This window comes from Crocuta crocuta, unplaced genomic scaffold, assembly GCF_008692635.1.
Source record: "Crocuta crocuta isolate KB4526 unplaced genomic scaffold, BGI_CrCroc_1.0 scaffold466, whole genome shotgun sequence".
NCBI classification, from domain to species: domain Eukaryota; kingdom Metazoa; phylum Chordata; class Mammalia; order Carnivora; family Hyaenidae; genus Crocuta; species Crocuta crocuta.
This window is the reverse complement of record NW_027529672.1, coordinates 7,889,616-7,905,552: the sequence shown is the minus strand read 5'-3', so window position 1 is coordinate 7,905,552 and position 15,937 is coordinate 7,889,616. Positions and strand designations below refer to the sequence as shown.

Sequence of the window (15,937 nt, the reverse complement as noted above, 5' to 3'; positions counted from 1 at the left end):
CGTGAGACCCGAGAGAAACTACGCTCACTCGGCGGGGTTTCCGGATGGAGGAGGGTTTACTCACACGGGGAGAGGTAGGCGGCCCCAGGGACGGGGCAGGAGCCCCGGGGAGGAGCGACGGAGCGGCTGCCAGGACCCGGGCGGCACTCACTTGGGGGGGCCCCGGGGGACGGACCCTGTCCCCCATCTCCTCCTCCTCTCTGGCCTCCTGCGGGGGCCCCCCACTGGCCAAAGCCAGGCAGGAGGTGAGGGGCGCTGGGGTTCTGTGGATGCGGTCGGTGCTAGACGGCCTCCCGGGGCCCGGAGCACGGTGGAGACGGGCGGTCGGCGGAGCCGGAGGGCAGAGGAGCCGGTGAGGACAGGCCCCAGTCGGGCAAGAGTGAGCTGCGTCGGCGAGCGCGCATGTGTTTTATTTTAATTTTTATTCTTTAGAGAGAGAGCGCGTGCACACGTGTGTGAGTGGGGTAAGGGCAGAGGGGGAGGGGATCCCGAGCAGACTCCAGGCTCAGCGCAGAGCCCAGTGGGGGGCTCAATCCCACGACCCTGGATACTGACCTGGGCCGACACCAAGAGTCGACACTCAACTGACTGAGCTCCCCAGGCTCGGGTGAGCAAGTCTTTAGTGCCTTAGAAAAGCCCTGTGAGCCAGGTGACTGGGAGGAGGGGAGGGAGGGGCTAAGAAAGAATAATGAATCCGAGAAAAAGATGAGAAGGCAGGTGGGGGAGGGGGGCCGACACGGAGCAATGACCCCCGAGGCCCGTGCCCACACAGACGCAGGGCACTTGGAGCCTCCAAATGAGCCAAGACCAGAGCCGTCCCCGGGAGAGAGGCAGGCCCAGCCCCAGGCCACTCACCTGCTGCGCTGTCCCGTCGGGGCCAAGGCCCTCTGCTCCGCGGCTCTCCTGGCGGGCAGCCCCGCCCCCGGCACCGGCAGGGCGGGCAGGACGCTGCTGGGGGGGGGCATCCTCCCTCCACCGTCACGGAGCCCACGGCGAACGCTGCCCCGCGGACGGCGCGCACTGGAACAGACACATGCCATGTGCGAGCAGGGCCGACGGCGAACGCCCACGGGCGCCTGCCTCCGAGGGCTCCAGGCGGCTGGGAANGGGCGGGGGGGCGGGGGGGCACGGGCCCCTCAGCCCAGTGCTGTGCTGGCTGCGGCCGGGCCCCCGCTGCGGGCCCCCAGACCCTCGGGGTCCCGGGGTGGACTCGGCCAACCACACTGCAGATTTTTCCCCTCGTTTTCAACCCTGAGAACAGGGGGAGGAACAGCATGGCGGCCCTGAACACCTTCCCCAAGGAAGCTTCCACCCGCTTCCAGCCTTTCGGACGGGCTTTTCCTCACAGACCCCCCACGGAGCTGGGCCACATGCTGCAGACGCACTGGACATGCGTCCCTGCCGTCCGCGGGCAGCGCCACAGACCACGGTGGCCGCTAGGATTCTGTGCACCCCCGGGGGCCCATCTCTGTGCCCCTGGAATGGCCCCAGCCCCTCGTGTGAGGGTACGATCTATATTCACCAGTAAGAATCCTCTTTGTCTCTCCCTACGTATGTGTGCACACACACGCACACGCAGGGCCTATGTGGCTCCTGGGGCCCGCGCTCTAGCAGCCGCGGAACAAACGCCGTCCAGGCACAGACGCTACCGTTAGAAATGNAGGACCCCATGACCAGCTGCCTCCGCCCCGCGGCCCTTCCCCTCTTCTGTCAGTTTATGCAGAGAAGGCACACTTTTCTGTGTCCCCCACCCCAGGCCTTTTAATATCTTTATTTCTAATTAACTGTCGGCCCGTGTGCCCGCTGTTTGTNGGGGAGGGTCAGAGAGAGAGGGAGTCACAGACTGAAACAGGCTCCAGGCTCTGAGCTGGCAGTCAGCACAGAGCCCGACGCGGGGCTCGAACCCACGAACCGCGAGATCATGACCCAAGCGAAAGTCGGACGCCCAGCCGACTAAGCCACCCAGGCGCCCCATTGCCGGGAATATTCTTGCCTTCAGGATTAGGCTCCACTGTCCCCTGGTGGACAGATCTGTTCTGGACGAGCAGCCCCCCCCCAAGGCAGAGTGGGGTCACAGGTCGTGCTGACAGAGACTACTTTTTGGCTTTAGGTTCTAACGTGAAATACAGGGACTTTGTATCTCGGCATCCTGAGAAACGGCACTGGACTCTGGGGCGTAAGAAAGAGATGAAGCCGGTATAGTTCTGAGGAGATGAGGACCTTCATGATTCGCAGTCAGGTGGGCAGCAGACAGGCAGACGGCACGGAGCTGGGGGTGCCCACCTCGTGCCCTGGGCCCCCGCCATCCCAGACCCGGCCTCGCCTCCTACCAGCACCTGCACGTCTGCGCCTGGGCGTTTCTTCCGGCCCATGAGGGCCCTCCCGCTGGGCTGGGGACTGGGTGCCCACCCCTGGGAGAAGCCCTCCGTTTACCTGAGCACTGCTGGTGCGGGAGCCCGCGTGCTCTACCCCCGCTCTGCTGTGCAGTCACCCCCGGGCCGGGTCCAGCAGGGACCCCACACAAATGTCAACACGCACGCGGAGGCCCTGGTGAGCCGGGTTGCACGTGGCGCGGGCGGCACCTGACGGGCTGCCTGTGGCCGCTGAGGCCCAGTGGGGGCTCCCCGCCTCTGCTGCCCCCCATTCCGCATCTCCCCGCCTCCGCCTCCACACTGCCACCAGGATCACCTCCCAAATCAACGACTGGCCCTTGAATCCTGACCCAGGAGCTGCTTCTGGGGGAAATAAACTAAGATACTTTGCAAATACAATCAGCGTTTACGGTTACACACTCCGGGCCCTTTGTCTGGATTTGGGATAAAGATGATGGAAGCACATCAGCTGGCCGTTCCGTACGTTCGCCGCTCGCCAAGGTGGACTCAGTAACCCACACACCTGGGTCATGTCACACCTGTAAGTACCACGGCTGCTTCAAGTCTCTGCATCTTCACCTCGGAGCTACGACGTAAGTAGTGAAGGAGCAGACGTTCTGAAGGACATTTTCAGGCGCTCACTTTTCTGGTGAGCATTAGTTACAACTCCACGTTGTCTGAGGGGAGCCCCAGCGCCCCCTCGCGGGTAGGTTATCTCGTGAGCCCGTGTGGACACCCTGCTGGCTGCTCCGCACGTTGAAAACGCGGGGTCAGATGTTTAGCGAGCACACACCAAAAAAGTGGCGAGGCCCCGGCTCCCTGCCTACGAGTGAGGGCCCTTCATTGTTCCCGTCATGAAACAGCTGTCGGACGGGCCGACGTCTCCTGAAGCAGGTGACCACCGGGTTTGCTGGTGAGGGGTTTCACTCCACTTACCCGGCGAGCTCCTTCCGGATCCCACCCTAGACGGGCTCTGCGAGGGGCGCGGAGGGTGCAGACCCGCGAACACAGAGCCAAGGAGAGACACGGCTCTGACAGGTCGGCCCGGACCCGACGGCAGCGCGAGTCCAGCGGAGGCCACGTGAGGCTCCGCGTGCTCGCTGGGACACCACTGAGGGGAAGACAGGCTCCCCAGGTGCCGGTTTTAACAAGCACTAACTTCGGTTCTAATGCAGTTTGGCGCAGGGATGGTCCCATCAACCTGGAGAAGCCGACCCTCGGCGGGGGGGCTGCTGCGCGGCGCAGGCCTGCAGGAAGGCCAGGATGGCGCCCAGGCCCTTCTGCACGACGGGGCGCGCGGGGAACTCCAGGGGGCAGTGTCTCAGGTTCAGGGCTCTCAGTGTGGTCACGTGCCCTGCAGGGGAGGAAACCAAACTTTCATTCCACGGAATGAAACGAGGAGGAGAGAATACTGTCTGTGCAATAAAAATCCTACTGAGAATTTGGGGTAAAATGATACAACGGACATCTGAGGTTTGCTGTAATAAAAACCGTAGTGGAGGCAGATTGCACAGATGAAGACCCGGCTCGTTACAAAAGGAAATAAATCACATAAAATGAACAGAAGCAACAATAGCAGCCCTCAGGCAAAAATCAGAACACAAAGTTGCTGCATCGTCTGAATCGCCTATTTGCAACAACAAAACCCGTACGAGGACGACGGGGTCCGTCCCCAGGAAACAAGCCGTCACTAGAAATCGTCGCCAAGTGGGCTCGGGTGTTGGATTAGCGGACAAAAACTTCAAAGCAGTCACAGATACGTTCAAAGAAATGAAGGAACCCATATTAAATAATTACAGAAAAATGTGGTAAAATGACTCACAAGGATGGAATGTCAACAAAACCAGAAATTATAAGAAAGAACCGCATAGTAGTTCTGGAGTAGAAATTGCAAACACCAGGGTGGAAAGTCCTCCGGGGACCGGGGTGGAAAGTCCTCCGGGGACCGGGTGGAAGTCGCCTAGAGGACCCAACAGCAAACACGAGATGGCAGAAGACACACTGAGCTTGGCGACTGGAGAGAAACACGAGGAGCCCGGGAGAACTGTGGAGGCGCACGGACAGCCTCACGGACACCGGTGTGCACGCGCGGAACGAGAGCCACGGAGGACCCGAGTGGGGCGTGGAACGCTCTCTGAGGAAACCAGAGCACACGTGCCTCCAGTTTGCTGACAGACGTCGCTGTGGCATCCGGAAGTTCAACCACCCACATAGGCATCGCTCAACGGCAGTAGTGCCTGGAAACATCAAAACCACCAGAAGACACAGAAAACCGACCTTGGAAAGCACACAAGAGCAACGAGTCATCACACACACGGGCCCGGGAGCAACGTCTGACCACACAGTGGGGGCCAGAGTCCAGTGAGCAACACGCTCGGGGCGGACGGCAGACACCTGCGGATCCAGCGCCTGCAGCCGCGCAGACGGCCCTGCGAGAACAGGAACGAGAGGAAGGTGTCCCCGCAGCGGTCAGTGAGCCCACGCCCCCGTCACACGCACAGTCTAAGCCCAGCTGACGCCCCGGATGGAATGAGGGGTGCCACGGCAGAGGACAGAGCCTGTGGGCTGCAAGGCAAGTGAACACAGGGTAACAGGGCTTGGACACAAAGCAATAGGACGGGGGACCTTCGGGGACAGGAAAAGAAGGGCGTATTCAAGGCCCGTGGGACAGAGAGGAAATCCCAACCCCACCCAAGGCTAAGGGCAGGCCCAGGAGCCGAGCAGAAAGAATGAGCAGGAAGCCAGGCTGCAGAAACAATGTCACCAGCCAGGGGTTTTCCAGCTGTGATTACAGACCTCACTAAGGGTTCCAGAAGCTCCGTGAACCCCAAATAAAGTGGAGGCAAAGAGCGCTGCACCCAGGCACACCGCAGGTAAACTGCTGAGAGTTAAACACAAAGAGAGGAGTTTCCGCAGCCAGACAAAAAAAGATCCGTCGGTTTTAAAGGAAAAACAGCAAGACTGATAGCTGGCTTTTCAGCACAAGTTAGAAGCCAGAAGACAATAAAGACATTTTAAAAGTAGCGAACACGTCTCTGAAACCTAGGTTCTCTACTCAGCCAATAGCCTCCAAAAATGATGGGAAAAGTAAAGATGACTTTTTAGGAAACCAAACTTGACGGATTCATTACCAAAAGAGATGATACTACTTAAGGGAGATCTTCGTGCCAAGACAGTCATCCCGGGTGAAAGCAGGAACTTTGAGAAACGAAGTTAAACATGTAAGAAAATACAAGTAAATACTGACAGTTTCAGATGGGCCTGTGGCATGTGTAATAAGACGTAAAGGGAAATCTATGAAAACAACACGAAACAGAGGAGGCAGTGGGGCCAAACGTGGTGGAAGTCTGACTTCAGCCGACGGTCGTCGGCCGCGGGCGAGCAGCATGGCGTTCAGAGGGCCACTAAATAAGGCCACGTGCAACACAGTGAAAACCGCTTCCCGCACTGTTGGTGCAGCTCCGATCAGATTAACGCCCTGCAGAAAACCAGTGTGCAGAACCCGGGAGAACACAAACCGCCCGTGGGCAAGCCAGAAAGGAAAAGCAGGCAGAAGCTAGCGGGGGAATGACAGCTTCCAGAAGAGAAAGACACAACGTGTGTACCGTGTGTATGGCCGTCTGCCTCACGGGAGGCCCTGGAGGGCCCCACGCAGGGCGGCTGTACCAGACGGAAACCCGTGTGGCCGTAATGACTCCCAGCGCCAGAGGACAGGCCGCGGAGCCGCCGCAGCAGCCAGAGAGTGAAGCGGTGCACGGCGGACAGATGACCACCGAGGGGCCCGACATCTCTGTGCAGACGCCCCGCGTGCAACCCCCTGGCACGGGCTTCAGCTTCCCGCGCCCGGCATGGCCGCACCTGCTGCCCGACGCTGGAGAGACCGCGTGTGGGGTCTTAGTCCTCCTGACTCAACTACCTATTTCTAAAAAACCACTGCTCTACAGAGGAAGATAACAGAACCCAGAATCTCTACAGCGTCTCTATCACGACGTCCAAGATACAATTCAAAGAATTATTAAAGGAAAACTTTGTTTATACTAAATGAAAAAATAATTCTCAGCAGAAAAATAGAAGCTATTTTTTAAAATATGAAAATCCAAGGACTGAAAATACAGTATCTGAAAAAAATTACTAGACAATTTTCACAGCCAATTGGAGATGACAGAAAAAGATTCATGAACTTGAAGATATTTACCTATCTTCTCTGAAAAGCAGAAAAATGACTTTTTAAAATATACAGAAGGTCAGCAATCTGTAGGACAATAACAAAAGGTCAGAAAAATAAATAAAACCAGAACAGAAAAATATTTGAAGAATTAATGACCAAAATCATTTTCAAATTTGGTAAAAAGATGTCAATTTCAAAATTGAATAAATTCAACAAACTCCAAGTAGGATAAGCATAAAGAAAACCACAGCTAAGGACCCCAGAGTCACAGTGTTGAAAAGCAAAGATACAGAGAAATCTTGAAAGTACCAAAGCCAATCAACACAGTTCATAGAGGAGGACAAAGAATGAGTGACCTCAGAGGCCTGAGGCCAGTGGGACTTCTTTAAAGTCCCGGATGAAACAAATTCAACCCATATTTCTTTTTTTAAAAAAAACTTTTTTTTTTTTTTGAGAGACAGAGAGTAAGCGGGGCAGGGTCAGAGAGAGAGGGAGACACAGGATCTGAAGCAGCTCCAGGCTCCGAGCTGTCAGCACAGAGCCCGACGCGGGGCTCAAACCCACAAACCGTGAGATCATGACCTGAGCCGAAGTCAGATGTTTAACTGACTGAGCCACCTGATACCTCTCAACCCGTATTTCTAATCAATATCCTTTAAGAATTAAGACAAGGTATTTCAGAGTCTGTGACTCCCTCTCTCTCTCACCCTCCCCTGCTCACGCTGTCTCTTTCTCTCTCTCTCCTAGAAATAAAAATATTAAAAAAAAAAAAAAAGAATTAAGGCAAGGGGCACCTGGGTAGCTCAGTCTATTAAGCATCTGACTCTTGATTTTGGCTCAGGTCATGATCTCGCAGTTTGTGGGTTCAAGCCCCATGTGGCACGGAGCCTGCTTGGGATTCTTTCTCTTTCCCTCTGTGTGCCCCTTCCCCACTCTCCCTCTCAAATTAAATAAATACAATTAAAACATTTTTTATATAAAAAAAGAATTAAGGCAAAATAGAGACATTTTCAGAAACATAACAATTAAAAGTCTGTCAAGGCTGATTTTAAGAAACCTAAAGGCTGAAAAAAAACGATACCACATGGAAAGCTGCATCTTCAGGAAAGAGTGAAGAGACTTTTACCAGGAGTGCTGCGTATTAAGCAAATACAAAATACTTTTTTTCTTAAAAAGGGAGGCCCTTGAGACATTGTTTGGGAGCAGCCAGCAGCAGCCATGAACCCTCCAGGAAGCGAGGGGAGGGCGAGGCCAGACCCGCAGAGCCCGGGGAGTGAGGGACAGATGTGGTGGGGACCGCACCCCCGAGCTGCGTGCTGCCTACCAAGCGTGGCATCTTTCTCCCTCCTTCCCCGTGTTTACGTGGCCTGCTTCCTACGAGAATGTGTGTGACAGCATTAGCGGCCAGCGAGCTGCAGTGTCCGGCCCGGGGGGGTGGGGGGGACAGAAGTAGAAGCGATTGTAAACAGCAGCTGGCTCGCCCCCTGCGACCTGCCTGATGTTTCCATTACAGGTTCCACTAACTTAAAAAGGCAGTATTTTAAAACCAGCTTTTATTGTATTGTTTGAATACTTACCCAGCTCCACAGGTAACGTTTTGATGGGATTTCTTTCTAAAAGCAAAGTTTTCAAATGCCTTTAAAATAAAACAAAAAATGTATCATTTAAAAAGCAGAAAATCAAATGACCGTCCCTAAAATACTGTCAAGTCTTCTCCTCTCCCTTCTCTCCAAAGAGATGGCTTCCGCGTGGGCCCACACACTGACGGCGTGGCCCATGTGCAGACCACGGACGTTGGCTAAGGTGGCCCCCAGTCTCAGCATCCGCCAGGCTCCCACGTCAGTGGACTGACATCTGAGGCCAGGGGACTCTCCGTTGGGGCACCCGTCCCTCGGGGTGTCCGGCAGCCTCTGGTCTCTACCCACGAGTGTCATCAGAAGTACCCTCCCTGAGCTGTGACAGCCACGGGAGCGACGGGCACTACGGTCCCCAGGGGGATCGACTCCCCAGTGTCCTGGCCACACCCCCAGGTCCCCTGAGGCAGACTCACACCCTGAGGGGCTCTGCCAGCAAGTTTTCCCCGGTCAAGGCGCCAGGAGCCCGCCGCACGGCACCCCGCTCAGCTGGGGTCTCGGACACGGAAACTCGGCGTCAGGGGCGTTTCTCCGTGCACGGGACCCCGGACCCCTTCCTCCACGCAACACCTGTAACAGCCCCTGCGAAACCTCTCACGAACTGAACCATCAGGAGACATGATACAAGGAGCCCACTAAACAGTTACTAATTTGAATGATATGGAAAGAGGAGTATTTCACATTAAATTCTACCTTTCCCCTTTTATCATACTATGCTTCTTCTGTTTTCCACATGTCATTCTTTTTTTTTTTTTAAGGTTTATTTATTTTGAGAGAGAGAGAGAGGGAGGGAGAGGGGGAATTCCAAACAGGCTCCTCGCCATCAGCGCAGAGCCCGATGTAGGGCTTGAACCCACCAACTGTGAGATCATGACCTGAGCTGAAATCATGAGTCGGATGCTCAACTGACTGACTCGGGCGCCCCTCACATGTAATTCTGAAGGCTAATCATACACTGGGGATCCATTTCTTTTCCTCTTTTACTTTGTAGGGACTATGAGCTGAGATCTGGCATAAGAAGACCACACATGACCTGGCTCACGGCTCCAGGCTGGGGGCTGGGCGTCCAGGGAGAGGGCAGGGCCGCGCCCCCTGGATCCTGGTCACCAGGGCTTCGCCGAGACATCTGTGGAGAGGGGCCAAATCTGCTGCTCTGTTGAATCTCCACTCCCTCCCTGCTGCACAGGGCCGGCCAGCGTCCTGGGCACGCGGCTGCTGACCCTGTGGGACGGCCGCCTGCCCCGATGGGGATGGCCTCATGAACCCCTGAAGGAAAGCCCCCACCCGCCTTCTCCTCTATCTCGGGCCCCCAGCGACGCAGGAAAGCGGCCGGTGACCGTGGGGCTGGAGGGCAGGCCACCCCATGTCCCATGCCTTCAGCCCCCCACCCAGAGTGGAGGTGAGCGGCCGAGCGCACCCACAAGTCCCATAAGCGAATCCCTGCAGTGGGTGGAGGGAGGCCATCTCAAGCCCCATCCCCCCTGAAGGGTGAAAACATCAAAATCCAACATGACAACTGCGGCCAGGGTCCCCAGGATTTGAAAGTGGAAAGACAACATCACAGACACACGAGTGGGAGCTCTTCCCTCCAGGTCAACAAAGTGTAAGTTCCCGCCCGGCAACCCCAAGGGAAAACCAGGTCCCTCGAGGGTTAGACAATTTGCTTTCTGTGCACTCTCTCGGTTTTCCTTATCACGTGGAGTCTGAAAGGGACTGACTTTATACATTAAATTTTCTCGACGTACACAGAGCGAGTCACGTCAGTGCTATCACGTCAACCACAGTGTTCTGGTTTAGCCCCTTTCAGTCATGTGGCACAAAAACGGCCCAAGAATGGGGCGGTGCCTTCTCTCCACACAACAGACAGACCCCGCAGGCCGGGCAGCAGGCGGCCAGGGCCCCGGACACCCCCAGCACCGGGCCCCGTCCCTGCGTCCCCGCCACCTGCCTGCTCACAGGGGCGCGGACCGTGGGAACCAACCACTCCCCACGGAAGCGTACGGGGGACGTCCCCACCTCATGCAACGACAGGTTTGAACAGTCTCATGTTCACGTTAAATAACAGATTCACAAATGTTGACCCCTGCGATCTGTCAGTCGTCCACGGGCGATTCCTCAGACCTTCCACTGAACGCGCGCATCACAGAGGCTTGCCCGAGGAGGTGTGTACCCTGCTGCACAAATTTCTCTCCCTCTGCTCGCACACTTACACAGCCAAGACAGTGGGGGAGGGGGGATCATTAATACTGGCATTGCTTTAATTAGGCTTTTTGGAAAGTTTAAGGTTTTTAATAAGCCCATAATTACTTACCATTTCTGATTAATATGTTACAGCTCTTTGGCAAGCTGATCTAATTTTAATGATATAATGGGCTATAAATCACATTCAAAATTATATCTTAAACAATATTAAGCAGCTGGCTTTGACTGGCAAAATCAAAGAACTGTGTGCTTATTTTAGAAGAAAGAGCAGTGCTTTGGGAGGAGGCTTTCATTTGCTTACACTCTCAGGAGCAAACCCTCTCCTCAACTGTGCTAATGCCACAATTTAGGGACAGAAAGCACTAAATTACCCTCTACACAAAAGATGAGGCACCCTGGAAAGAACAAAGTCTTCCTTCCCAACCTGCCCCAAACCACCAGCTCAGAAGACTCACGAGGTCGTGGAGCTGGAAGGGACAGGGCGGGCGCGGCCCTCAGCCACCTGTCACTCGGCCCTGGCTGCAGCCAGCACGACTCCCAGGCCGGACAACCCCGGAACTCCAGGAAGCCGGCTCCCGGCTCTGACGCCCCCGCCTCGTCATCGGAGGTGGGGGGCTTCCTTGCAGAGCCTGAAAAGGCACGGATGATTCACAGAGATGTTCTCGTACTGTTACGTGTGAGAAACATTCACTTCTTACCAAATACTTCTGTAGACAGTGAGCCACTCTGGGCGAGTGAAGGGCCTTTACAGCCTCCGCTCTGCTGCCGCGAGGGGCCACCGCGGCCGTCTGCGCACATGGTCACTCACATCAGAACCGGGGTCGCCCCGGGACACCTCTCTTCCGGCCACACCTCGTACCAACCGGAACCCCGCCTGCCCTCAAGTCCACCCGCCGCTCTACCTTCTCAGCCTGGCCCAGGCCGCCTCCGGTGGGCGGCTGCACGGCCTCCTAACTGGCCTCCCCTGACCACCCTCGCCCCCCTCACCGAGTGACCTCGAGGCCAAGCCACGTCGCACCCCCTCCACTCAAAGCTGCTGTGATTCCCAAGCCCCTTCAAAATGGAACCCCGCACTGCAGCCCGGGCCCGTGAGCGGGGCGGCCTCTTTCACGCGTCCATGCCACGCCTGCCCCCTGCGCTCCCCCCGGGCCCTGCCGTCCCTCGGGCCCGCCGGGCACACGCTCCCAGGGCCCACGCACGTGCTCTCCTCCGCCCAGGAAGCGCTGGCATGAGAGGAGAGCCTATAAGGTTTACCAGAAGGTTTTCAAAAGGGTAGGAAACACGGACCTGGAAGATGCGGGAGCCGGAGGCGCCAAGGTCAGGACAGCAGGCTGAGCTCGCAGCGAGCCCCCGGCGGTATTAAATACCCTAAATTACGACTACGGTTACGTGCATTCGGTACCCTCAGCCACCGCGTCTCCTAGCTGGCTTTAAAAATAGCATCGAATGCTTCTGGCTGAAATCAAAACTGAACCAGGAGTAGGAGCTCAGCAGCGAAAGAGCAGGCAGCCAGGCATCCGAAAACCAGGAGGCTCTTCAGAGTCTGGAAGCGCGTGACTTACTTGTGAGCGCCAATCCCAGAAGGAAGGGCTCTAATCCTGTTGCAGCGCAAGTCCAGCCAAGTCAGGTTTGGCAGTAACTGAAAGAAGTCTGTGGGGATCTCGCAGAGGGCATTCCTTTGAAGATGCAATTGCTTCCAGGGAAAAGAAAAGACAAGGGTTTGTCAACTAAGCACATTTCGAGACATGACTTATCTACGGCTTTTCCAGAACAGATGCTAGCTTTTGCAATCATACATACCAAATAGAAGGAAGCTCATACTAACTGATCCTTACACGGTTTAAACACAGATAAGAGTCCGGAAGAAGAGCGCCAGGACCCCTCGCACGCCTCCCGGCTGGAGGGTGACTCCCGGCCCCGCCACACAGTCGCCCGCGGCCGATGCCACCCGCGCCACTGTGCACGCTGGGCTTTTTCTACAAACACCGTCTACGTCAAACCTCCTCCCCGAGCTCTGAGCCCCTTTTCCCCTCTGTGGGCCCCACGCTCGGCGCTTCTCAGACTCCACGGCCACTGCCCCGCGGGTCTCTCTGCCCCATGGACATGTGGTGACAGCTGCGTCTGGTTAGGGACTCGTCCCAAGCAAATAATTAAAAGGGAACACGGCCCTGGGCTGCTCGCTGCGGCCTGGTCTCTGACGCAGCCGCTCAGACACGGCCCCAGGCCCCACCTCGGCAGCAGCAACGAGCGCCAGCCCCGCACAGTCAAGCCGCCAGGAGGCGTCAGAAGGAGCAGGAAGGGAAGGTGGAAGACGGCGTGCGTAACGTGCACGTACACTTCTAGTCACGGCGCGGCACGACTGGGTGGGTGAAGAGCCCCCTTGACGGTGCTGTTACGCATCATGCTTACCTGACTTCACCCATCACAGCTCCCTGCCCAGGCAGTGGAGCACGAAGCTAAGAGCGCTGGCCTGGAAGCCACACTTCCTGAGTTCAAATCTAGAATTTGAATCCTTATTAAGCTGTGTGACTTTGAGCAAGTTCCCACACCTCTCTGGGCTCCAGCGTCCTCCCCCACAAAATGGCTCAGGCACCCACCTGCCAGCGTGTGCTAAGTGAGCCGCACTGGGCACCTGGGAGTGTTGGGGAGCACCCGCCACCCCCTCTGGCCACACTGGCCACACTCCCAAACCTGTCTCCACGGCCCTCCACGGGTCACGGAGGAGCTTTACAGGCACAAGGAAAGCGCCTGCCTGCTGCCAGGCAAGGCGTGGGCAGCCACTCTTTTGGCCACAGGCGGCCACGGGGACACAGGCTGGCGGTCCCCGTGTCCGGGGTGGCATGGACTCGCACAAGTGTGTGCACCTGAACGTGGGCTCCAAGCCCCCCGGCCGGCTCTCTCACGGAGAGCTGCTTCCAGTGCTCAGTCCCAAAACCACACACCCTCCCCAGAAAGGCAGGGCGAGGGGGGCTGGCTCGAGTGACAGCCCGGTGACCGCGCCGTGAAGCCCACCCTCCCTCCCGGGCCGCTGAGACCCTGTGAACACAGGCCCTCCCGCTCTGGGACCGCACGTGTCTGTGGAAGCAGCAGATGTGCTCCCGGTGACCCCGGCGATCGCCACTTCGCCAGCACGTGTGCCCATAACCCCTCGAAGGCCACGGCGCTGAGCGGCCACCTCCTTCAGTGATTGGTTGCCATGGCAATAACATTTATATTCACATCCCTGTTTTCCAAAGGGCTTAAGCAGTTATGATGTTTCTTTATTAAGCCTGAAGAGCAGTTTGGAACCTCCTCCTTCTTCCTTTATGCACAGAGGTAATGTCCGTCTCAGGACAGGGCCGGGGATCTGACGCCCGCTGGGAGCGGCAGACGGCAGCCCTGACGACCGAGGGATTCACTCCAAGGGACAGGTGCTCAGGGATGCAAGACCAGGGCCGGCCTTGGCAGCAAAACAGGGCATGTCACATGCAACAGAGGGGTTTAGTCAGTCGAGCAGCCACTTAAAAGCAATGCATGCAGCTTTGTAAAAGCACTCAAAAGTGTCAGTCTACACCGCACCAGTGCAGAGTGTCCAGCGGGTGCGGTGCTGTGGACACTGCGGTTTAGTTCTTGTAATAACCCACAAAACAGGCTCATTCTCATGTTCCAGATGAAGACGAGTGAGATTTAAGGAATTTACATGAGTGCCAGGCAGCAGGAGCCCCGCTCACGTCAAAACTGTGCCCTGACAGCAGCTTACTCTAGAAATCACGGGGCAGGAGGCAGTACTCCCTGGATTGCCAGCTGGCAAGGGCCTGGAGAAGACACTGGGCACAGGGCAAAGTCCGCGGGTAACGTCAGCAAATCACGCGCAAGAACCGTTGTTAACTGATTTAATACCACGTGGGCTTGTGGGCAGGGCGTTTCACGTAAGAGTGTTATGGGCCGTGGAATCTACCATCGGCTTTTTGGTGCTTAAGAGCCCGCAGGGAGGGAGGATGGCTACTGTAGCCCAACTCCACGAGGTATTTGCATTGGCTCGTTCCCGTACCTCAGTTTCTCATTTTGTGCTGAGCAGCACGTGAGACCCCGAGTCAACCCTCCTCTCTCATTCTGGACTCTCTCTCCTAAAGTGAGGCTCCAAGTAAAAGCCATTCGTGTCTACTGGGCAGACGCACTAATGAGAAATGTCCCACTTACTTTAAGGTTGGGGATCCTAAAGATCTCTCCTAACTGGTGAAGACCACTTTGACTCAAGTCTAAGATCGATGAGGAGGAAAGGATGAGCCCCTGGGCGCCCTGGGGAGCCTCTCCGGAGGGGGCGGCAGGCATGCTGCTAACGGGGCTGGAGCCGCGCTCTGGATCAGCCGCCGCAGGGCGCAGCTTGTGGGAGCCGCTTCCGTCCATCTGCCAGCCAGGAGGAGACTCCCGTCCGGGGACCACCGCTCATCCTGCGTGCTCTGTGGTCACCTGGAGACAGGGAGACATGGCCACAGCTGGGTGCCCTGACACACTCGCCCAGGTGCCACGGGGCAGCTATGTGGGGGGCCGGCAACAGTTTCACTTGCTTACAAAACCACCATTTTTAATAAATGGTATCATAAACCTGACGCTCAAGTTTGAAAGAAGGAAGAAAGCTAGAAGTCAAGCCTCACTTCGCACCACGGAGTTCCAAGATTCAACTTTTAACTCCTGGAAAACGCGATGATGAAAAGTAAGAATGGCTATTTTAGAGATGAAAACATCAGGTTTCAGTCTGTAAACCAGTAACATTCCTTCCGTAAGACGTGAGTGCAGAGCGCTCCTCAGTCTGCGCTGATTGCTCCTGCTGAGGTTCTGAGCTCTCTCCCCCCACCGGGGACGAGCTCCCCGTGCCCAGGGATGCGCCCCCCGGGCTCAGGGAGCAGCGCTGGGTCTGGGGAGCACACAGTTAGGTGCTGGGGGAAATCTGTCAAAAAAGAATCTTCAATTTTAGTTGTTCAACAATATTTCCAAAGTAGTTCAAGAACTGCTGCTCACCAGAAGCTCTTTTGGGGAAACACACTTCCACGTGTAATTTCTAACAATTGATCCGGCAGGAATAACCCACATTGGAATGCTCATGAGTTCATATGTGATCACTCCTTAACACTCCACTGGGCTGGCATACCCTGCGCACACGCTTCCTTCCTGGGTTCGGGATGAGGAATACGAGGCTTGGGTTGGTTACCGAGCTGCCCAAAGGCTGAGCAACGAATGAGTGAGGGCAATGCACAGGTGTGACCCAAGGACACCCTGGGGCTTCCCTGGTGCGCCCTTTCCGGTGAATCACCCACCTGAAGGCTGCTTCAACCTCCTACAATCCTCCAGAGAGGGGAAAAGTCTCAAAACCAGTGAAACAACAGGACCTAAAAATGGGCAGAGCCAACTCCTGGAGGGGCGGAGGCCGCCCCTCATCCCCACTGTGACTGCCTCAGTTTCCCCATCTGTACCAGGCCTGGTTGCGCTGACCCATTAGTCCTCAAGTTCCAGGCCTGGGGTGCACAGCCTTTCCCAGAGCAGCCAGACATGGCAGAGCAGGTCAGAAGGGGCCCCTCCTTCCG

At 56.4% G+C, this 15,937-nt stretch overlaps 1 protein-coding gene and 1 long non-coding RNA gene across 5 annotated transcripts in view; both read right to left on the bottom strand.

Annotated features, from left to right (window-relative positions):
- LOC144230610 (uncharacterized) overlaps positions 1 to 1,096 on the bottom strand; it is a 14,183-nt gene extending 13,087 nt beyond the window's left edge. The window contains exon 1 of the long non-coding RNA XR_013334824.1: positions 856 to 1,096. This is a non-coding gene — a long non-coding RNA (uncharacterized LOC144230610). The remainder of the gene's footprint in view (positions 1 to 855) is intronic.
- Positions 1,097 to 1,913: 817 nt separating this feature from the next.
- LRRC27 (leucine rich repeat containing 27) lies at positions 1,914 to 15,690 on the bottom strand. 4 transcript variants are annotated; one of them, XM_077762899.1, is made up of 6 exons: positions 15,671 to 15,690; positions 14,556 to 14,825; positions 11,939 to 12,069; positions 8,118 to 8,176; positions 3,574 to 3,726; positions 1,914 to 2,989 (listed from the first exon to the last, which is right to left on the bottom strand). In XM_077762899.1, exons 2-6 carry the CDS (start codon positions 14,760 to 14,762, stop codon positions 2,901 to 2,903), a joined length of 639 nt encoding a protein of 212 aa, XP_077619025.1. In that variant the 5' UTR covers positions 14,763 to 14,825; positions 15,671 to 15,690; the 3' UTR covers positions 1,914 to 2,900. The 4 variants fall into 4 exon arrangements, with proteins under 4 accessions (XP_077619025.1, XP_077619026.1, XP_077619024.1 ...); XM_077762900.1 differs by lacking the exon at positions 15,671 to 15,690 and adding an exon at positions 15,375 to 15,516; XM_077762898.1 differs by lacking the exon at positions 15,671 to 15,690 and having other exon boundaries at positions 14,556 to 15,027.
- Positions 15,691 to 15,937: the final 247 nt, after the last annotated feature.

What these genes read in the sequence shown, in the direction of transcription:
- LRRC27 (XM_077762899.1), bottom strand. Translation starts at nt 14,762, where the DNA reads ATGGACGGAAGCGGCTCCCACAAGCTGCGCCCTGCGGCGGCTGATCCA. An exon ending in TCTGGGATTGGCGCTCACAA is followed by an intron (nt 8,177 to 11,938) that starts GTAAGTCACGCG and finishes TTTATTTTAAAG; the next exon opens with GCATTTGAAAACTTTGCTTT. An exon ending in AACGTTACCTGTGGAGCTGG is followed by an intron (nt 3,727 to 8,117) that starts GTAAGTATTCAA and finishes CCTCCCCTGCAG; the next exon opens with GGCACGTGACCACACTGAGA.